General features: G+C 41.0%; 1 protein-coding gene across 2 annotated transcripts in view; it reads left to right on the top strand.

Moving 5' to 3' along the window:
- slc38a12 (solute carrier family 38 member 12) overlaps positions 1-23,503 on the top strand; it is a 76,218-nt gene that overhangs the window by 18,101 nt on the left and 34,614 nt on the right. For both annotated transcript variants that reach the window (XM_012920549.3, XM_004556392.3), the window contains exons 7-8: positions 3,648-3,747; positions 5,961-6,057. In XM_012920549.3, the coding sequence (XP_012776003.1) occupies positions 3,648-3,747; positions 5,961-6,057 (197 nt within the window). The remainder of the gene's footprint in view (positions 1-3,647; positions 3,748-5,960; positions 6,058-23,503) is intronic.

Raw genomic sequence — 23,503 nt, 5'->3', positions numbered from 1 at the left:
ATCAGAATTTCCCTTTGATAGAACTGGAATCTGAGGAGAAGGCGACTACTGAGGTCCGAATAAAAGTTAATATTCTCTTTCTTCCTTTTATTTCAGAGGTTTTCCATAAGATGACAGCTCATTTTCAGGCATCACAAAACCAAACTGCTTCACCTTAAAGAGCAGGCCACAGGTGGCTTAGTACTAGAGTACGAATAAAATATTATCCCATTCCTTTTAGGACTTAAATGGTATTAAATCCCTCCAAAGTCTCCTTGTAGTCTTAACTAAATGTGGTCTTTGTGCTGTTCTCTCAGTTCCTCCCGGGCAGGTTTTCATGTCTGCTGTCAGTCAGAGGAAATGTGCTGATGGATGGCGGCGGTGTTTCACAGCTACACGGAGTCCTCAGCTCCTACACGAAGGCCCATTTTGTAGCCCGCGTGCCTGCGGCTCGGAGTAATTGGGAAAAATTAGTTGCGGTGCAGCGAAGGCCTGCACGCCCGTGGTCATGTGGAGCGCTCGCCTTTCTATCATTTACCGACTGCAGCAGCAGAATACCCTGCTACCTGTTTCTCAATGATAAGTCTCATCCATGATCAAATTATTAATGGCTGTCCAGTCTGAACCCGGACATTTTTAGGCCATCGTAATGCGAGGTGCTGACCACAGTGCTTCGTTAGTTTGCAGCAGACTCTGAACTTGGGACTGTGTGGAAATATCTGCCATTTAATTCCTGCACCTGTACTTTCTGTAGTATTAGAATATGAAGGCGCAGTGACCTTGGTGTGAAAGCCAGACTCAGTGCAGACAAAGCAAGCAGGTTAACGTCTAAGCTCACACCATATTCCAGCAGCATGCAGAACCACATTTAGCAGCAATGATTTGAAGTAACAGTTTTCTATATGACTTCATCAGTCTGTCACATCCTTCTTCTTTACAGCGCTGCTTCAGGTCATAGAGGTTTGCAGCTTTGTGGAGCTCAGGTTGAGGTCTGGATTTTGGAAGACTGCACCTTTTATTCTTTTTCAGCTTTTCTGCTGTAGATTTGCGCTTGAGATCATTGTCCTGTTTTATGATCCAGTTTGGACCAAGCTTTAACACTTGAAGAGTTTATGGGCGACTCAGTGGCTGCAAGGTGCTCTAACCATCACCTTTGTATGAGGTGTTGTTATTGATGTTCTGTGTTTGGTTTCCTCTGATTGTGGTGCTGTGCATTATCGTCAGTTGTCTCCAATTCGGTCTCATCTCTTTAAAGGACATTGTTCCAGAGGTCTTGCGGTTTGTCCGTACTGCCATGTTTTTTTCAAACAAGCCGTACTTGTGCAGACTTTTCTAATTGTGCTTTCATGAACTTTGACCTTTAACGTGCTAACTGAGGCCTGTGAAGTCTGAGATGCAGTTCTTGGGTTTTTTGCACGGTCAGATCTTTGGCTGCCAAAACTACAGCTTTTATAGAGGTTCTCACATTTACTGGTGATTAATTAATGAAGTGCATTTGATAGCAGCACCTGGCTGCTGCTCCCCTTTTAATTGCAGTAAGGGTGTTCTTTGTGCAGGCCTTTGTAGTCCTGTTTATGTTTCATGGGTCTGCGTCTTTGTTCTTAACAGAACGAGCCGTTCACCATGACATATGTAGTACATATGCTGTTAAAATGTAATGGGTGTGTTCCATTTTGACACTGTATTGACCACATGATTAATTGTTTCATTTTCTTATAATGATAATAACCAGCACACTCTAATAGAGTCTGGGCTAAATTAGACTCGGATTACTCTTTTAGGGCTCCAGACTCTAATGTTGCATTCTGACTGTTGTGAGTCAGCTGACAGCTTTAATTACAACGAGATGAATGGTTGTTTATTAGGCTGCCACTTCCTCGTGTTTTCAACTTCTGTCACTGCTTAATTTAACTGTTTGATGGGCACCCTCAGCCATAAAAGAAGCAGTGTAGCCCTTAAAGCCGTAAATCTGTCAACTTTTATTTCTTTTTAATCGACTGTATGCTCTAATTTCCTTGGCAGTAATGAATTAGCTGAGGGGTCCGGTTGGACGGTCGAAACCCCTTCTAAGAATTCAAGAGGATGATGGATGTGTGGGGCACCGTGTTGATGTGTCTGCTGGTGAAAGCTCTCGATCTTGGCTGCATGGCGAGAGGAGGACAGATGGTTAAAGAACTTGTAAAGAGTAAAGGCTGATGAGGAAAATTCCCCGATTAGTTTTTTTTAATTAACGCTATTAATATATTTCATTGAACCAGTAAGACGTGCCTATGCCGTGCAGGCCGCTGTCCCAGAAAAGGGATGGAGGGATGTAATGAGCAGAGGTGTAGATGAGAGTACATTTTAATAGAGATGGCAAAGTTTCACACTCGTGGTCCGTCGCTCATATTTCATGATGAAATGTTGAGACGGACGCTAAAAATGAAAAATGCGTCTCCTTGTCACTTATTGATCTCGTGTTACTTTGTTTTTATTCACGTGGAGAAACCAGCTGTGCTTCGGTGATCTGTAAAGATTGTCTGCGTCACACAAACGTAATTGCCAAATTATAAGCTTTAATGGGGAGTGGTACGTACACACAGGAGTGACCCACACCAGGCTGTGATGGCTCTGTCCCCGTGTCTGCCGCCTGCCTGTTAATCCCTGATGGTGGAGTTGCCATCTGCACTCAGTTTGGATCCAAGTTGTCCTTAAACACCTCACCGACCCTGGAAACCAACCGTCCATCAACGCACTACCTTCTATATGAAACTCTGAAAAAGACTCCTGTCCTCAAACATAAATATCCCATCATGTAGACTGTATATTTATGGCAGTTTTGAGTATCCTTAGTTGTAGGTAGTTTCCACAGTGCATGGATGTCATACTGGTCTGTTGTTGTGAAAGGAGAGCTGACCATGAAAGCAGAGTTGTTGATTTACAGGTCAGTCTCCATCCACTTTGGTTAGGGGAAGAATGAGATGCTGATACAAGAGGTGGAACTGAGCTTCCTTTGAAGGATGTCTCATCTTAGCGAGAGGGTGAGGAGCTCGGTCCTTTAGGAGCAGCTCAGAGTTTCGAGGAGTCAGTTGACCATGATGCCTGCTGGGTTCTTCCTAGGTGAGGTGTTCTTGCTGGGGGAGGCCCCGGTGCAGACCCAGGAGATGAGATCTTTTTAGACATGCCCTTGATCCAATGCAGCTGATTTAAATGGCTAAATGACCTCCTCAGCATGTGTTGAAGTTCTGCAGAGGCCTGGTAATGAACTAATTATTTGATTCAGGTGTGACTCTTGGTGAGATCTTAAACCTGCAGGACAACGGTCTTTGAGGCCTGGAGTTTCCCACCCTTGCCTTAGTGTCTCCTGGTAGAGCTGGAGAAGTTGGGTAGGGGGGAGGTCTTGACACTCTGTTTAAACCACTGCCCCCTGACTCAAACTTGGACCTGGACGGATGTCTTGTAGTGAGGCTCTGGACCCAGATTGAAGGATCAAATTTGAATTAATCCTCATTTCATTCTGAGCATTTGTCTGAGACTACAAGACGAGACCAAGATAAGGTCCTTTGATTGGGTTGACCAAACCATTTGTCAGAATTTGGTCATGCCTAACGTCCGTAGCTTTTCTCAGCACTGAGTACAATGCATCCCTGACTCATTAATATATTAATGTCTTTGTTTTTGTCTTTCAGTTGGCGTCAATATGTTCTACATCTGCATCATAGTCTATCTTTATGGAGACCTGGCCATCTACGCAGCAGCTGTGCCGATATCGCTGATGGAAGTTGCCTGGTAGGATTATTTTTGGATTTATTTCGAAATAACGAGATTATATTAGAAGTAGACCTACTCTGCTTGTCCTTAGCCATGATTAATATAGAGACTAATGTTTCCAACCATAGAGGTCAGTGTATGTACAGGTAATCTCTTCTTACTTTAGTGATTTCATTCCGGTCAGACTCATAAATACTCAGGAGCTTCTACTCGCTGGACTTCATAGAGCCAGTTCATAGGAGGTGCTTGTGAAGTTGTACAGAATTAATTAACATTAAGCAACAAGGCCCCTCTCTGCTGCAAGCCCCATTTTGCTTTGAGACATGAAGTGAGGCGCTCCAAAGCATTTTCCTGGGAGCAGCCTCCTGTTTTTGTGAACACGTGGAAATTTCTGTTGTGGTTTAACTTCACTTCTAATTTGTTCCTATTGTTTGGAAACGGGTGCTGCCGTAGAATCTTATCGGGACTATTGATAAGTATTAGTCTCAGTTCTTTTATGGGTATTGACTTTGTAACAAAAATGAAAGGGCATAAATACTCAGTTTAATATTGTATTATTGAAACTGTATTCATTTATTTACTCAAATTAATTTGGACAGTAGTGTAGTAGTGTAATAAATATTTAGCTATTTTGCTGAAATTACGCCTTCATTAAACATTATTTTGCAAAAACCGTTTGTTCCACTTTGAGTGCAGAAACCCCGCCCACCTGGCACTCAGAACATTTCTTTGAGGGGCAGCCAATCACAAAGTTGGCTAATAGGAGGTGCAGCCTTAAAGGGGGTGGGGCTAAAGTGGCAAAGCTGCTCAAGTAGAGTCCAAGCTTAAAAATACGAATCTGAAAATTGGGGATTACTTGTGATATTCTTCATGAAAAGTATTCATAACCTTTGTGCTTTTACTTTTGGCACAATGAAGCACGCCCGTCTTCTCATTGGCTCCTCTGTCCTTTCTCTTTAGTCCTGTTGTGACCTGCTGAACCCGAGATTAAGACAATAAAGCCTCGCTCTCACTTTTAGGCCTGCTCACCTCATACCGGTGCTGCTGGCGACTGAGTCGTGTTGATTTGCTTCCAGAAAGGTTTTTATTGCGAGTGTCTGGGTGAAAATGAGGTATTTCATATATAGTTATAGTGGACTGAGCCCTTCAGAGCCCAGATCACAGAAATAGTCATTCTGCCTTCAGTGTTTTTTTTTTATTATTTGTGGATTGTGACAGTTTCTGACAGTGATGTTTTTAATAGTTTCAGGCAGTTTCAAAGGAGTTTTAAGGAAGCTATAATGCACAGTCCTTTATTAACTGATTTATTTCAGTGAAATAAACCAACATGGCAGCAGCAGCAGTGTAAAACCGAGCTGTCTGAGAGCAGTCTATTCTCAGCTATTAATGGGGGAACAATCCAACCCTTGGTAAACATTCAGGCTTTTGGAGAGGGGCAAAAAAGGGCCACTGTAGAGGAAACAGGTGTGGTGGCTTTAAAACACAAGCCAAAATAGAAGCAGAAGGAAAAACATGCTACATGTGCTTAAAGGGGACCTGTGGTTCTCATTTTCAGCTCCATGTCTTTGTTCTTTGACTCTGCTAGGGTAGCTTTGCATGATTTCCTGTTCAAAATGTTCCTTGTTTCTCTTAAACTGGGCCTTGGTGCAGCGCCTCCGTTCATCTGTCTGAAAAAGTCGTTCTTTCTCCCATCTTTCTCGCTTTAAGTTCATGGCTTCTCCTCGTGACCATATAAGGGATGCCCCCCCTCGTATTTAACGTGTCCTTCCCTCTTCTAATTGGTGTTATGACAAAACTGACCTCTCCATCCTGTCCAGGGGTTTGGCATGCTGATGCTGTCTCATTGTATTAAATTCTCCTACTCTGGTGCCAACCTTGCTAACCTTCCAGCTAGAACAAATGTGAGCTGTAACTGAGACTTCAGAGGCAGTTTGCCTCGCCTGAAGGCACAAACTGGAGACCTCCGAGTAACACTGACAGAACTAGATGATTTTCCTAACGCTTGCTATGTTACGCAACAATGACAGGCTTAGTGATCGCTCTTAAGCGATACGCTCTAAAGCTTTTCCTTCAGTGGAAATCTTCGTCTGTGTAAACACAGACATTTTAAATTAAACCTTTGATAAAAGTTTGTGCGTCAGAGTTAGAGCTGCGGTGACAGTTTGTTTGTTTCACACAGCCGACAGGTGACGGGGTTTAACATGAAGCTCTTTTTTTGTGATTGCCTGCAGTGGAAACCACTCCTGCAGCGCTGGAAGTGTCAAGTACAACGACACAGATCCGTGCTGGGGCTCTGTCACGAGGAAAGATGCGTACCGGGTGTTTCTGGTAAGTGTTTATTTATTCATTTTTTAACCTACGGTACTTTTATCAGTTTCCAGCTAACGGTCACTTTTCAAGCCTCAGGAAGTGGAACTTAGCCCAGTTCTGCAGCCACAGTCAGTTGACCTCAAAATGTTAGGACCAAGGCCAAACTGTGGAGAGCTGGCAGACTGTAGCTGCTCTGACAAATCCCTCCAACATCCAACTAACCAGTGCAAGCTACCAACTAAAGATTCATTTATAGGGTTTTTTGTTCGGGACACACCAAAAAGGTGTGACAGTTTAAAGCCACGCCTGTATTCATAGCAGCTGAAAGTATCCTCTGGATCAGTGGACATGCAGTACTTTGTTCTTTTGGTTTGTCTTCTGGCTGAAATGTGCACAGAAGTGGACAGCTTTCACATTTCTCTGTGTGTCTCCTGTGCGGTTTTTGCAAATATTAAACATGTTTTTAAAAATCTAATTGAGAAAGTTGGCAACAACAGAATACATCTTGCTGTGTTGGTTCAACCTAACCAGGCTTTTCAATTTGGTTTCAAAGTGTTATTGTCATTTCCCTGGGTGGCTGTAGCTCAAATTGCTCTCCGATGCGTCCATCGGAGTATGAATGTCTGTGAATGTCAGTTAGAAAGCACCTAGGAAAAATGTGCTGGTGTGAATGGGTGAATGCACAAGTTGTGTAAAGCGCTTTGAGTGCTCAGAAGAGTAGAAAAGCGCTATATAAGAACCAGTCCATTTACCATTTACCAGTCCCTGTACAATTGTGCAATTCTTCCACTGATGTCCACAACAGATGGCAAACAGCAAAATCCACATATAAAACAGATAAATAGAATAAATTATAATTAAAAACGGTTATAAAATCACATATGTGCAAAAAATAGAACTATAGAAATAAAATGAAAGAATCTGACCTCCCGTGAGTTATGTGCATATTGTGGATATTTATGCAGTTTGGAGTACTTGATCAGCTGTATGTGCAGTAGACAGCTGTGAGTGTGCAAAGTGAGAAATGCAGACAGTAGCAGATGAAAGTAGGCCAAGATTAACTTCTGTTTAATGGCAGCAGGAAGAAAGAGTTCTTTAGTCTGCAGATCTTAGATTTCACACTTTCATACCTCCACACGAGGGTAGAAGTGTGAACAGTCCATGTTGGAGGTGGGTCTTTGATGAAGGAGGCAGCTGTCCTGTGGTCAGGCTTTCTGCTTCAGGCTGTAACATAAAAAGCAGATACTTGACTCTTCCTTTGCACAAAATGCATGCCGCTTGTTTCAGTCATAAAAAAAAGAGACCCAGAGCAAATCAAGAGAACAACGTTTGCAGAAAACCAGCACTCTTCTGAATTCATGGATTAATATGTATTATTTTACCACTCAGGACTTTCTCAGGGCTGGTTTGTGTCTCATTTATTTACACAGGACAGGCTAGTGAGTGCGTTCAGGTCTGTTTCATACCCTAATGAAGGAGATGTGGAAATCAATTTGTGGCCAGATCAAAGCGAAATTAATTTTATGGATTGAATATTCTTGGAAAATAGTCTAAAGATTAACTGATCCATTTTCTAATTGCTGCAGCTTTTTATCAGTAAACATAAAAATATATTTATGGATTTTCTGCATCACATGCAATGTGTTGCATATAGTTTGCATTTCCTACCCAACTTTGTTTATTCATTAACTCTTTATTACAATAATATGTGACAATTTTGTATTTCCTGTGGAGTTAAAACTGCAGCTCTGGACATTTGAGATACTAACAAGCCCCAAATTTCCTGCTAACCCCTTAGTTCATGGTCCCCTCAGGTTCTGTTCAGCTCGATGTGTCTCAGTCAAGTCGCATTTACAAACAGCATGACAGTAGTTAAATGTGGGAACCACATGCGAGGAAAAACAGGTGTCAGTGAGAGTTTGTGGACTTTGTTGTTTCCAGCATAAAAAGCAAAGACAGTACAAGAGGTTTGAATAGAAACGGTTTGTTCAGCAGTGCAAGTACAGCATGTTTTCCAGGGAACAGTATTCCACAGTGATGACTTCACTGGGCACCAGATAAAAATATTCTTTTGGCCCAAGCAGCCCATGTTCGTACACCCTGCATGGATATTTTTATCTCCCATAAGAACAAGGCGTAATGTGCCCAGCCTCCATTTCTGTCAGACTCTGATCTTAACAACATTTTCTGTTCTCTTCTTCACTCAAACTTCCCCCGACACCCTGCACACCCCCACCTCGGCTGCCCACAGGAAGTGTTTTGTGTCCTTGAAGTCTTAACTGTGATTTCCACTCGAGCTTTAACTTTGCACTGAGACAGTGATCGATGTGCTGATCTTCTCCTGAATAATTTTGGAGCCTCGCCTCTCTCCTCTCTCTCTCGCTCTTCGTCCAGTCCTTGCTTATATTTAACAGAATGAGCAGACAAAATAATTTCCCAATAAATGAACTTTTCTCTCCTTTGTCTCCTTTGGGGTGAAGCTTCTTGTTATATAAAACTAATTTAAATAATGCTGACTTGTGATCTCCGGACTTTTCGTTTACAGTTGCAGTTTTGCAGACTAATTTAACAGTTTCGTTAGAATCAATCATGATTATGTGAGACAAGAAAAAAAGATTTTTATGGCTAAGTAATAACAGAAATATGTATATAAATATATGAGACTCTCATTAACTAATAACAGCTACTCTGCGGTTTTGTCCGTTCCTTTGAAATGCTTGAAAAGAAAACCGTGCTGTCTGTGGACGTATTTCAAACTTGCAACAATGGAGTATTGTTTAAGAAAGGCGTGAAACATGCTGTCCAACCACCAAACCAAACTAAACCAAACTAACCGTGCAAGCAGTTGTTTCCAAGCCAGCTGAGAGATACAATCTCTCCAGCAGTGCTGTGTACGTCGAGGTCCCGCCGCAGTTGGAAAGTGCTCAGCTAGGTGGTGTTCAGGAGGTTTCATCCTCAGATACCAAAAGCCGTCCACTTGGCTCTTTTGTAGGAGTGGCAGCTTTATCCTGAGCTCCTCTTATCTCTAAGACTGAGCCCAGCCAACCTTCAGAGGGAGCCCGTTTCTGCCACATTTTATCCGCCAACCTATAATTTGGTCACTGCACACAGCTTGTGGCCGTTGTTGAGGGTAGAGACATAGGTTAATTAATACTTAACACATTCACTTTCATGCTCAGGTGTCTCTTTACCGAAGTAGGACGTTACAGCGTCCACACCACTGTAGACAATGACTGCAGATGCTGCATCTGTCAGTCTCCCGCTCTGCTCTCACCTCACCTGTGACAAGGACTCTTCCACCTGGGGCAGCACTTCATACCCAACCCTGAGCGGGCCCTCCGCTCTTTTCCAGACCCGTAGCTTCAAACTCAGAGGTGCTAATTCACAATCCAAGCCACTTCACACCTGGCTGCAAACCATCTCAGTGCGAGCTCGAGGTCACCGCCCGATGAAGACAAAATCGGTTACAGCGCTTTGAACTGACATCAGGGTTCTTACAGCGAAAGAGTAGATTTAACTTTTAACGTTTATTTCTATCAAAATTTAATTTGAAGTGGCAATAAAGTTTCACATAATTATATCTGCCAATGCCGCATGCGTGTGTGCGTGCAGGCATGCATGGGATTATGTGAATAAGTCTTATATAGCAAAAAGTTGCACTTTGAAGAAATGAAGAGGAACAGAGAACTGTATATAAATCTATGTAATGACACAAATGTAATTATTGTTCATTACACCGATCTAAATGAGTCAAACTTACACCCCTCGCGTTCGATTTTTCACTGTGTTAATAACTAGAAATAATATGATCTTTATCATAATCAGCTTACAGCTGACAAGTAATAATTTGTTACATTTTTATTTGTTTTTTATTAGGAATATAATTTTAACAGTATTTTTGTCCATCAGATCTTTCTTTCATATCTTCAATAAGTCATAATTCTGTTAGGGGGGATAAAACACTCCTGTGGTCGGCTCACAGTGGCTGGCCTGCGTCTTCACTGGGGTCTGTGTGGGGTCAGAGGCTCTAGCCTAAAGTTACTACCCAGACTGATGACTCTAAATAATTGACTCTTTCTTATCAGCTCTTCTTTTGCCTGCAGGGGACCATCAAAGCCAGCCCCACACAGAACCAGAAGTCTTTTTCAGTGTTGCATTGGGAGCTCAGTTGCCCTTCTTCTTCCATTGTGTTGAACTGGGAGTTTATTTCTGGGACCCACCACTTTCACTCAGTTGCAAAGTTTAGGACAGGTCGCCCAGGAAGCCATGCTCAAAATTGCTATCTGAAAGGCCGAGCTTTATGATAAATATACATGTCTCACCTTTATTCATCGGTAGAAATATCCTCTTCCAGCTGTATGTTTTTTAAAAAGCATTTCCAATCCGCCTGCACACATCCACCCTAATGGGTCACACTTTTTTTTAATCTACTTTTTTAGAGGACAGATATTCTCTTAAATTGAAACTGGCATCAAACGACACACCTTAAAATACCAAAGTTGTGCATTTAAATGAATCTTTCTGTAACCTTGATGTTTTAAAGATAATACTTAACTAAAGCCAGACCAGCTTCAAGGACGTTCTCGTCTCACACTCTTAAAGGAGCCCTGTTCTGCTCATTTCCACTGCCACATTTGTACCTTTGGAGCTTGAGTGGCTTTGTACGATTCACCGCTCAAAGCATTTCTTTTTAAAAAATTCTTAATACCACAGGCCCTGCAGCTGATCCGCTGAGTGAAACGAGCCGTTTTAGGTCCCGTTACTCTACCGCGAAGCTAACCGTCTCCTGATTGGCTGAAGTGATATTGATACTGGTCCCACTGACATCTTAGAAAACGGATGATAGAAAAGCTGGTAGGACTTTATTATACAACCTCTGACTAAGAGCGTAACTGCCTCGTAAATAAATGGAATTTCAATCATAATTCAACAATATTTTCCAGTATTATATCTACGTACAGTGTAAGATGGAGAAACATTGTTTGTTTTTCTGCAAAGTTACCAGGAGTTTAAGCACTACTTAAATTACTTATATAATTTTCATAGTTTACTTTTGTTTTCACATTTACTTAAAAATTAATTATTTCTTCTTTCCTGTATAATACCTTAAGTTTTGCAATACATAAAAAATTATGTATTACTTAAAGTTACTTATAATATAATTACAGTATAATTATTTCTTTGTTGTAATGTACCATTACGTGTTTCTGTCTGAAGCGTTACACATTATTTGAAATTACTTAAAATAACTGTAACAAAGGAATATTGGGAAAAAACAACAGTTCTGATCTTTTATTCCACTGCACGATATATACAGGATTAGACAGAAACAGGATAACATGGTCATCATGTACTTAAAGCAGCATAAACAGCTTTGAGGATAAAGAGTGCTTCAGGAGCTGCATTTACAAGATTCATATTATTTTGCTCTTTGCAGGTAATGCATGAAAACAAAACCAACTAACTCCAAGGTACTTTCTGTTAAATAACATTTATAATGTTTATATTCTCCTTTCATGGTCACATTTAACCTGAGAATGTAATGAGTGCTTTGCACAGTTATAAGTGTGCTCGTTTTGATTTTGGATTTAAACTCAAGTTTAACAAATCTTCATTTTTTTCTTTTTTTTGGCTGCTTGCCACAGCCTATCATCGGCCTCCATCTCACCCTATCTCTGTCATCTTCTGTCACACCAACCACCTGCTTTTCTTCCTCCACCACATCCATGCCTGGCAGCTCCAGCTTCACCATCCTTTGCCCAATATATCAGCTCTCCCTCTGCACTGTCCATCCCTGCCTGAGCTGTCCCTCTGATATACGCATTTCTAATCATGTCCCTCCTGGAAATTTGACAAACATTGTCTGCTAAAAGGACAATGCTTTCTGACATGTGTGTTTGTTAACACCCTTCTAGACTACTAAACCGTGTCCACGTTTTAAGGCTTCCATTGTTAGCACATCAGCAGTGGGACGCTCGTTGTCGATGAACACAAAGTCGAAGGTTATTATAATGCCATGTCAGGAGAATAAAGACATTTGAATTATTTAAAACGGAGTTACATTAAGTAATATTCAGATTACCTTAAACAGGAATCTGAATATTGGATGTGTAATTTTACCGTTTGATTAATAGACTTTACTCCATCTTATCTTTGAGACCAGTTTAGCAGCTGGGCTTCTAACGTTACTTCACTTTGTTCGGTTTGTTTGGCCGCGTCTCGTCTGCCCGGCGCTGCATTGTTAGATTTTTATGTGTGAATCTGTTGAGCAGTTTTGGCAGATTTTTTCCCCCAGACGGACAGTCTGCAGCACTCGGGGTGCTTTGTTCGCAGCGGACAACAGATTGTGGGTTATTTTTAGGTTTGACAGCAGCTGTCCCCGTGCAGATGATTAGACCTTTAGCAGCAGCGCTGTAGAGATGAGCAGGGATGAGAAAAACATTAAGGATGACACCTGTTTTGATCCGGGTTTTTGAGCTTTGGCAGCATTTGTGATCAAACGGGTCAGAATTTAACCTGTTTGATTCAGAGTTCCTTTCTTTCTTCCCCCCTGGAGTTTCAGGCCCTATGGTTTGTTTTTAGCGCCTCACCTTAGGCCTGCTCTCCAACCATCTGTCAGTCACCCAAACAGAGTGACAGGCTTGACACCGACGCCTCTTCTCCCCACAGGGAGATGATGGGTGATGTTTGTCGAGTGCACCGAGTTAAATTAGCCGCACGCTGCCTGTGATCTTGCATTGTCATATTTAGTTTCACTCAGCCACAAGCCACTTAAGTGTGATGTGAATATTTTATTGTGCATTAACCTCTCATTTTAATGAAGAATTCACAAAGAGACAGAATAATTACTTCACAATAATAAGGCCTAAAAGCAGCCGGGTTGATAATTCATCAGGTCACATCTTTAATCAGCATCGGCTTCGTGCATCAGCACTGTCAGCTGTGGGTGTGACGTGATCTTCAACTTCTGAAAGCTCTTACAAAGATCTGTTGACTGAGATCTGCTCTCCTGCTGATTGATTCTCATGTTCACCACCCAAATGGATAAATGGATGGCTGAATGCGTTATTTTCTTTTTCCCCTTCCTGGCAGTATTTGTTGGCTCCAGGGTGTGAAGGGGAGACGATAGAGGCCATTGCATAACAGAGTTGATCACAGTGTTGATCCTGGCCCTTTACACAGCTTTGATTGAAAAGATTAAGCGGCCGTGAAAGAGCCGGGTGTTTCTGGCTTTTTGCTTGAGCTCCAGCAGAGATTCCCGAGACCTCGATTAAACTTCTCTGTCCTTGATTGTCCCCAGATAAGTTTTCTTTTTGAATTTCACCACAGGGTCTGTGTCACACTGACTAGCCAAGCAGTGGTTGGTACACCCCACCCTGCTGGACGGCCAGTACATTTTAAATGGCTGATTTATTGTTCTCCCAGTATGTGGGAAGTGATGGAAAATCGATGCCGTATATGAGCTCAGAGGCAGTTTATGCTTGCGCTGCATTGTTCACGGCTTATCGTCATGCAGATATTTCAATTACACTGCGTGACTATTAAGCCACGCACAGTTTCATGTGTTGAAATAAAGTTAATTTTAACTCGCCTGTCCCCCACAGCTTCAGAAATGACCCAACCTGCCACTTTCCTCAATACAGACCTGATTGATTAATTAACTGACTAATAAAGATTTATTCTAAGAGGAGTTTCAGTGACCTTGAGTGCTGTTCCCCTTGAAGGCCGCGCACCTTGTTGTTACTGCAGTACTTTAGCCTGTTACGGCCTGAAACAAGCCATTTATGCGTAACTTTTACTAGAGAGCTTTGCATGATTCACACTTCAAAATAATCCCTCTCTTATACATGGCCTTGGTCTAGCCCCTCAGTTCATCTTCTCTCTGAAACAAGATGTTTCCTTCATCCTGCCTTGAAGCCGTGGCTGCTTTTTCTATCACGCAATTATTCACAAAAAAATAAAGTCAGCTGCCCCACACCCGTCTCTATTTTATTTAGAATTAATTGTGAATCCACTTCAAGTGAAATAAAGGACAGCACTGGTTTATCATATGACTCTTAATTATTGCTTTTAGAGAAATTATATTCTTCATATTCAAACTTGGTGAGTTTTACTTTGTCTGCATAGATACAGTTAATGACAGGCTCTCTATTAGTAATCTCAATCTAATCGAGCTGCACTGAACTGTGAATGAGTGTGAGCTTTCACGGAGAGGTGGAAATGCACTGTAGCAAGAAGTGTAGTGAAAAAAGCTAAATTGGTTTTATTCCAGTGATCTTGTTTTCATAATTGTTCAAAGCACAAATCTGAAATTAAATAATAATGCTGTTAATCAAAGGAAAAACTGGTTGGTTTTGGTAGTACAAACTACAGAAAATGGTGACAATGCCAACAAACTACTGGAAACAAATATAACCAACAACAGTATCTTATGTGTGGGAATAACTTGGAATAACGTCATTAAAAAAAAACCCCAAAAAAGTTTCATTCTTTTCCCTGTTGCTCTCTGATGCACTAAAGGACTCTATGCAGTGGGGGACACCTGACTATCCGGTCTGGAAGTATGACGTCATTAGCTGCTTCCGGGTCAAACGAACACTGCGCCATCACTGAGAGTTACAAACTGTCTAAATTCTTTCATCTGTAATAAAATGATCAGCATTCTGCTCTACCAGGTGTAACAGTGAAGTTTAACATCCAAGTAGGGCTGTGCGATATGACCAAAATCTCATATCCCGATATAAGACATCTATCGTCCCGATAACGATATAAATCACAAAAATGTAACATTTTCTGTAAATTCTGTGAATCTCGGGCAGCTCGACTTGCAGGAAGTGTTTCCAGCTGCGCGTCATGTACCTGAGTCGAGTGTTTTAACCGATGCATGAAACGATACATCTGTAGACATAAGTTGTAACGGCGCCGTTTTCTTTGTATTTATTACACGGCGTGCTGCGGGGAAAAGCCTGTTCTAACGTTTGAGTCTAAGGTTTATTTTTTAGCACCCGGAGGCTCTTTTTTTTTTAATTCTCATCCGTAAATACTCTGAATCACGCAAAAGAGTATGCAGTTTATTTTGAAAAGCCTCAACAGGATCTTGAGCTTTATTGTGAAAGGTTTATGTGGAACATAAACAAGCGGACACGCGATGGTGTTACCGTCGCTGTTGCTAACGACAACGCATAAAAACAGGTGGTTGTCCATCCATAGTGTGGTTATATTACATATAAGAGAAAGAGAGAACTTTAAGAAATTAATACAGCCACTACAGTGACATCAAAACCATGAACAAATATTGCCGTAAACAGTTTATTTTGCGACACCACGAAACAAACGATAGCGTAAAATGAAACGACAGACGTTTTTATATCGTCATCCGATATATATCGTTATATCAAACAGCCCTAAACAGTGGTAATAAAAACAGAGGGAGGCTGACAGTCATCACTGACTGTTCTTTTTAGGGCTTGTTCAGATGAAATGAATACCAAAGATGGCTTGAGTGGCTCTCTACAAAGAATATAGCAGCACACCTAATGTTTGCAGCTAACCAAAAAACGTCTGAAACGATGTCTTTTGAACATTAGACAAAAGAGGAGATGTTTGTCCATTGTGCACAGCACTGTGTTTGGAGAAAACCAAATACACCATATCAGCGCAAACATCTCAAACCGACTGTCAACATGATTGTGGAGGGATGGTGGTTTGGGCACCTTGTGCCCATTGATGAACTCCAAAGTATTCTACAGTGAAATGTTAACGTTAAATCTCGGCCCAACCTGGGTCATCAATAGGACAATGATCCCAAGCACAGCAGCAAACCTCCCACTGAATTATTGAAAAAGAAAAGAATGAAGGTTCTGCAATGATCCAAAGTCCAGATCTGTGATAATGTGAGATCCTGATAAAGTCATGCAGAAAACCATTAGAGCAGCCTGGAGTCTCTGCAGACCTGAGGTTTTTCTACACAGTTCTGTATACCATTCTTTGTGGTTGTCCTTCAAAGTGGTGAGCAAAGGTTTGACTTTAATTAAAACGAAATTTGGACCTGTGTACTTTTTATACGTTTATTCGGTACGTCTGGCAAAACAGCAGGATGTGAAAAAGTAGTGGGATAACTGAGTGCGTGTAAACAGGCTCATGCGATCCTGACAATCTAAATCACTTCATTCAGACATTAGTTGTCGTCAGTTTATTATTGGGCTGCAGTTCTGTAGACAGATTGTTGTGCACGGTTTGGGGGATGTTTTTAGCTTTTATGCATTTGTTCTCTTCTAAAAACATTTGTGTGCCACAGTTTGTTGGTTTGTTTAAAGCTTGTGTAATCATCTGACTGTTGGTTTTCTTTGCTCTGTTGAACTGTTTTAGCGGCAGTTAATTATCCCGACACTGAAAACAAGTTTTACATGAAGTCGAATGCTGCATTAAAAGCAGCTCGTTTTAAACACCTCAGTTTGATCTAATGTGGGCCAGACCACTGAAATGACCTTTTTCTTTTAGCATAAAGAAGTTTTAAATGTATTTTTTAAAAAGTTCACTTTAACAAAGTGATGATGAACACCCTGAGATGTCTTAAGAAAAATAATGCGTCTCAGTTTTTCCACATTCATTCAGTTTAATGCCATTACAGAAAATGGTGCTGTAGTAAATCAAAGGAAGCCTCGGGCTTAAACTCTGAGAAATAAATCCCTAAAATTACAGAAAAAGTATTACTCACACTTTCTCCTGTGATTAAAAAAAGAGAGAGGATATTTTCTATGAATTCACCAAAAATGTTTTAAATAATTTAACGGTGAACGTGCAATAAAAAATCAAAAACCTCTGTTATTCAGTGGAAGACTAACTGTGAATATTCATTTTATTTGTTCATCTATTGCTTATTTACTCTGTGTGAGATGGAGGCTTTGTAAGAAGTCTGCAAAGCTTAGAGTTTAGAAGCTCCCAGTTTTAGCTCTTGTTTACATTTTTCAGTGGGCTGGTTCTGATCCCTGTGAACTCACCCTACATAAACCTCTAAATGACACATAGTGTGTACTTGAACTTGATGAAAAGCGGATGTTTTTTACAGTGTCTGAGCTCATTTTTCCTTATCCTTGAAGTTTGACAGCTCATGTCATTTCTATATTGGAGCCTAGTATTTAAGAGCAGTTTCCATCCTGCTGATCTGCTGCACATGACTGAAGCAGTCATGTTTGATTTGTACAGTGCAGATATATGCTGTATGTAATGGCAGTGGCTATCCCAGTCAGGGCCGGAGCAGCGGGGAAACGACAGTGCAGATGGTTTAATGGGGATTATCGCAGCGGGATGAAGTGTTGGAGCTACGATCCACGGGGGGGGAGTCCACTCCATGTAACAGCAGGAAGCCGTATCAGAGCGGGGAGGGGGGGAAAGCATGGTGCTGTTTAAATGGTGGAGACTGGAGAGGAGGGAGCAGTTATCAAGGAGACGTAGAGGTCACTGAGGAATAACTGATGGACCTTTTTTAAAGTTTTAAAAATTAGGTTCAGATAGTTATTCAGGCCATTTTCGTGTAGGCTGATAAACAGAATGATTAATAATGGGGAGTTGTTTAGGAGAGATAATGTACTGTACACTCATGCATCATGCCTTTATTAAGCAGTAGCATGTTCAAGGGCATTGTGAGGGTGGGGCACCTGATGAGACTGTCCTCCCAGAATCAGCATCATTTGTTTCAGTAAATGCAAAAAAGTCACAAGTTTAGGTTTAAGCAAGGATGGAATGTGTCGTAAAATCACAACAATATCAAGTGGTTCAACAAAATGTTGCAGTTTGATTCTTGTTTCTTATTAGAGCAGTAAATGGTGAATATTTGCAGATGGATGGAAAATAAATGCATAAAAGGAAAAAATTAGTCATATATGATGTCCCCATATGGTGCAATTGTTTCTTCTGAGCTTTTATAGGCACATGACCACTAACCGTGTGATGTTAATCATGTGACCACTAACCGTGTGATGTTAATCATGTGACCACTAACCGTGTGATGTTAATCATGTGACCACTAACCATTTTGAAACTATTACAATCTTGGTAACAATGCACAATCAAGTACCCTCAGCAGGTCACAGTAGATAGCTGCCACTTCTTGAACATGGTTCTGCTTGAGGTTTCTTCCTGTTAAAACTGTTTCTCCTTGCCGCTGTCACCAAGTGTTTGCTGATAGGTCGTCAGATTTTGTTTTTTGGTCCTGTTTTATCGTAGGGTCTTTATCCTCTGATATATAGAGCATTAAAGCAAGTACTTTGGCACAATGGAAATAAAATTTCACTGAAGTGAAGTGAATTAAATAAAGTTGCACAGACCTAGAGACTCGTCCACAACCATCAGTTGTTAAGAGACAAATGAGTATTCCCCAGCTGGTTGCCAGTGGTTGGTGGAGGTTGATGGGCGGCTCTGGTTGCTCGGGGAAAATGTTGGAACTTGTGATTGCTTTGGTTGCTACCATATAGCTAGTTGCAGTTTGAATAGTAAAAACTGACTTCTCTGCAAACATTGCCCAACTTCCCTCTGAGCTGTAGAAAAAGAACCTGTTCGCGTGTTTGCTTCAGCGCCGAGGGACAACGTTTACTTTGAAGGTGAACCTTGTCCATCTCTGGTTTGCATCATAACTTCAAGTTTTACTATCACAAAGCTAGAAAAACAACTACAGGCAACTGAGGGAATCTAGTTGCACCCAAAGCGATCAGTAGGCCTTTTTTTTTCTTTGGTCTAGCAAAGTTTTTACCCACCAACTTCCAGCAACCATTGCCAGCCAGTCAGGAATATACATAGGAGCTGTATTGTTGGGCAAAGTGTGCGTGACATCACATGAGAACCTCTGTATATACTTGGTTTTTTCTCTTACTGCTTCATCGAGCTGTATTCCATGTGAAGTGGAAGGAAATCAACATGCAGAATGCGAAGAGTGCAAAGCCGGTTATCTGGTACAAGGACGTTTCAGAGGGATCTGAAGGCAAATGAATGTGATTTACATCAAACATACAGGAGTACTTGGCTGCAATTAAAATGCAGACAGGTTAACAATAGCTGTCTACACTGAGACCCGGTATAACCTTGAGCTCATTACGTGTCCTGCTGCTTCTTTTGGGCGCTCGTGTACTGAAGACTGCAGTTCATTCCAGTGTCCTGAATTGATTGGGTAGTTGAGTCACGGTGCATCTCTCTAGCATCTGTTTAAATGCTGTCCACTGACCCATAATGCCCTTCACTAAATAAAACATTGAGCAATTGTCTTTTTCAATTAAGAAAAATCCACGTAAGGCTTTATTTTTTTCATTTATTCTGATTGTTTTCATCTGTCTATCATATTGGAGGCAACTTGTTTTATCCCTGCTTCTGAATCCTTCTCTTTGCTCTCATTTTTCCAATACTCGTGATGGCAGGAGTGAAATGGTCATCGTCCTAATAAACCAGCAGCAAATAATCATTTCTCATGTCCCCCCAGATATGTCTCAAGCCCATCATAAATCTTCACTGTGCCCTGCTGCTTGTTATTTTTACCTTGGTAGGTGTTTAACGGCGTCTTTCTTGAGAGGCCGTTTTGCATTTTGTAGGTTTTAATTAGGAAAATGTCTCCAAAACAGCAACTTCTTCAAAGCCGTAAAAGTCTGTAGCAAATGCACACACGTCACTCTTTACTGTAATTTTCTTTTCTTTCACACTGAATGACCTGATGTTTTTGAATACAAACAGGTTTGACGGTAGAAAGGAGTATTATGGGACAAAAGAGCAATTATTCCTCAGAGTTATTTCCAACACTGCCTGATGTGTGAAATGTTAATATTTCTGTAATGACAGATGAGTGTTCATAAAGGAAAGTGGTGCCAGGGAGATTATAAAATTATTTACACTTGCTGTTGCTTTTCTGAGCTTTTTCCCCATCGCATTAATGAGGAGTGATTAAAAGTTTGAAGCTTTTTCTAGAAGAATTAAAACCTTTGCCTAATTTAAACTTTGGATGAAGCCCATTCAGTGTCGTCTCCTTGTGTCTCTGCTCTGCTTCCTTCCTCTCGTGGATTGATGGTTGGAAATGACAATGATGAGAGCAGACTATTAAAATATCAGAGACATATTCCAATAACCTCCATTTTCTCCTTGAGCTCTACTGCACAAAAAGCAAAGCGAGAAAACAAACGAATAAAAACTCAAATCCTGCACCAGAAAAATTCGATCTCACACACCAAGAATCGTATCGGCATCATAACCAAACGCTGACTTGCACAGACACAGTTATCTGTTCTTTCACCATTAACTCGCCCAATCTTGTAAATCGATACGACGTGAAAGTTTCCCATCTATGACGAGCTCGATCTCTCTCATCACTTCTAACCAGGATAACATCACTCTTTGAATTGCATATTTTCCACACTCAGCTGAAAAGTTATCTTGTCCGTTGTGTGTTTTCCTGTAACTGCTGACTTCCATATACTGAGAGTGGAGGATTTTTTAAACTAGCAATATTACTTCTCTGGCTGCTGCCAAAAGTATTTGCTGTAAATGCATCTTTTATTTTTATTTTTTTTCTGCTCCTCGCCACTTCTCATCATCCCACGGATGGGCAGAAACTGTGTCCTGGGTAACTGAAATATTTTGTCAAGTAAACCAACTCGTTGCCTCCAAAAATAATCCAGAAGAAAGCACTCCTAAAGTGCAAAGATGACTCCCCAACACAGTTTTTCCAGAAGAAACTCATCTTGCTGGCGTCCTTTGTGTTATATTTCAGCAGCAATTCTAGTCTTTTTACCTGCTTGACTCATACCTTAAATCTTAGCATTTAAATAACTGGGTTTAGAACAAGTGAACTGATCAAATTTTCACAAAAAACAAATATAAATAAGTTTGTCCTGCTCTGGGACATGCACCAACTCCATCACTTTGCTGTTCTTGGTTGGGGTTATCTGGTAATTGCATTTCATTTTTTCCTCATTAGCCAAATGATTGCAAGTATTTGTAGTGACCACATTTTGATCTAGGGCTGCCACAAACGATTATTTTGATAGTCGACTAGTCACCGATTATTTTTGCGATTAGTCGACTAATCAGATCATCATCCATTGGACGTAAAACGTACAGCTTATTGCACCAGCAGCATCTGCTCTTATATAACTATCATTAGCTTACAGCTTTAAGTGTTTAAGGTCTGTGCTAACTAAAAATAAAGACAAGATGACAGTTTATTAAATTTTAATGAAATTTGCAGATTGTTTTGGTGAAGTTTAATAAACTCCTTGCTATCTAAAATCTAACAGGACACCGGAGTAAATTCTCGAGCATCTCACACTTCTGATGATCAGCTGTCTGCTTGACGTTTATTCAGCTGTGTAAAAACTATAACTTTAATCTCAGCCAAACCGATTTACTCAGGAACAAATAAAATACTGAAAAAAGCCAAACAATAACATTTTAAGTTATCTAAGTGACTCATATATCATGTTTAACCTGAGTAGCGAAAGACGGCGGTGGGTTTGAAAACGATTTGCCAGGAGTCCGGTGTTCTCACGGTGCTAGTGACCTAGCCCCCGGCTCGCTATCGAGCTAGTGGGTAACAGACGTCTCCGAAAACGTTGGAGCGCTTTTGAAAATATGTGGTGTCTTGATAAACTGAGCAGATATTTGAGGTTTACACAGCTACATTCTCGCCTGAAAATATGTTAAACGTTTATTTTGTGACCCAGAAAGAATAATAAGAGTAACATTAAAACTAACTAGCTGCCGCCATTGTTGGAAACTGAGCTGGGCCGCGCTATGAATTCTGGGACACAGCTGCTTCTTCTTCTTCGGGGTTTAACGGCAGCTGGCATCCTTGTACATGCAGTGCTGCCATCTTCTATTTCAGTCCGTTATTACACTCTTAAATCCTGCTACTTATTCCTGCGTCTTTGGGATCTTACAAAGCTTCAAACGACGCGTCGACTATTAAATCAGTCGTCGACGTAATCGTGACTAGTATCGTGGCAGCCCTATTTTGATCACACAGCAGGAACCCTATCTCCAAAAAATCATGATGATGGTCCTGGCTTGACTCTGAACAGACTGATGACAAACAGGGTGCATTTTAATTGCCAGATTGACTCACAGCAGACTGACTTCATCGTGCTGCTGTTTTATTGACATCTTTATGGACTTAAGACAGGCTGCAAGTGGTTGCAGACCTGGTTAAAGCACCTGTTTCAAAGGCAGTAAGATTGAGTGCACTGCATATAGTCACATTGATTTGTACTGCAATCTCAAACCACTGTTTTCTGTGCCTGTAGCATAAGCAGAGATCACAGAGGTTGTAGACTGGAACAAGCACTACTGATGATAAAACTGTGTGAAGTCTTGAAGGCTAAAAACTTTCTACACTAATTATTCTTCATTCATGTTCGTTTTACTGCTGGAAAGTGTTTGTTTTCTGTTTCCCGTTGCTGCTGTTTGTTCTGATTTATTCTGCTTGTAGATTGATTCTGTTTTCAGATGGCTCCGTTTTATGGTTTTTATCTCTGTACTCAGTTGACACTTCTGAGCAATTTAAGCCATCTTTATGATGACTGGAGGCATTTAAGAAACATGTCTTTGGCTCTACAGTAATAATAAGGCCAAAGATGGCAGCATATTCCAATAGAAGTGCTTTCTGGATGGTTGTGCAACACCCGTAACTCTCTCCTTCTACATTTTTCTAATGTCATAACTGATGTTATGATTTTTTTCTAATTGAAACCAACAATCTAACATTTACTACTTGGTGATTGGCCAGATGTGTAATGTTGGGGAACTGCTATAATCACTTTCTGACGTACAGCCTCAGAGATGCTCCGTGTTAATGGGAGCGTTTGTTTTTGTCTTTGTTTAGTTTTCATTATAAGTTTGTAAGTGGAATGCAAGGAAAATGTGACCCCATTACCCGAAGGTAAACGCTGTCTGTCGAAAGACCTTTTGTTGTTATTGAAATCGTGGAAGTGGAACATCCTAATCACCTTCTAAATCACTCTGCAGATGACCGATGTGTGATTAACTTTTACACACGAGTTCTGCCACAAACGGTCCAGCCAGCTCGTTTACTGCGCTTGCATATTGCAACAGTCGTTGTTTGACAGTGATGAGATCTGTGTGATTTAGGAGCACTGCAGTGAAATAAAGGTGTCTCTGCTCTACAGTGTTCCATCAGGTTGGCTCTGCGGTCTGAACTTGAATGCCACATAGTTAATCTTCCCACTTTTTTGTTGGGCGATATCATCCAAACTTGAGACGGCATTACCCAGGCACTGTTTGTTTTTGCTTCTGAACTTTATCTTGAGCTGCATATTCACGTACTCTTTAAAATATAATGACCCGCTCTGCAGTGCTGTCGCAGGAAACGCCATCAGCCATTCTCCTTGTCTCTGTCCTCACTTCTCCGCCGCCTTGTCGTCCTGTCTTTAATTGTATATGCACGGCGGTCTCCAGGGCGTGTCTCTAACCA

This window comes from Maylandia zebra, linkage group LG4, assembly GCF_041146795.1.
Source record: "Maylandia zebra isolate NMK-2024a linkage group LG4, Mzebra_GT3a, whole genome shotgun sequence".
Classification (NCBI taxonomy): Eukaryota; Metazoa; Chordata; class Actinopteri; order Cichliformes; family Cichlidae; genus Maylandia; species Maylandia zebra.
The sequence above is the reverse complement of the archived record's forward strand: the minus strand, read 5'-3'. Positions and strand labels throughout refer to the sequence as shown.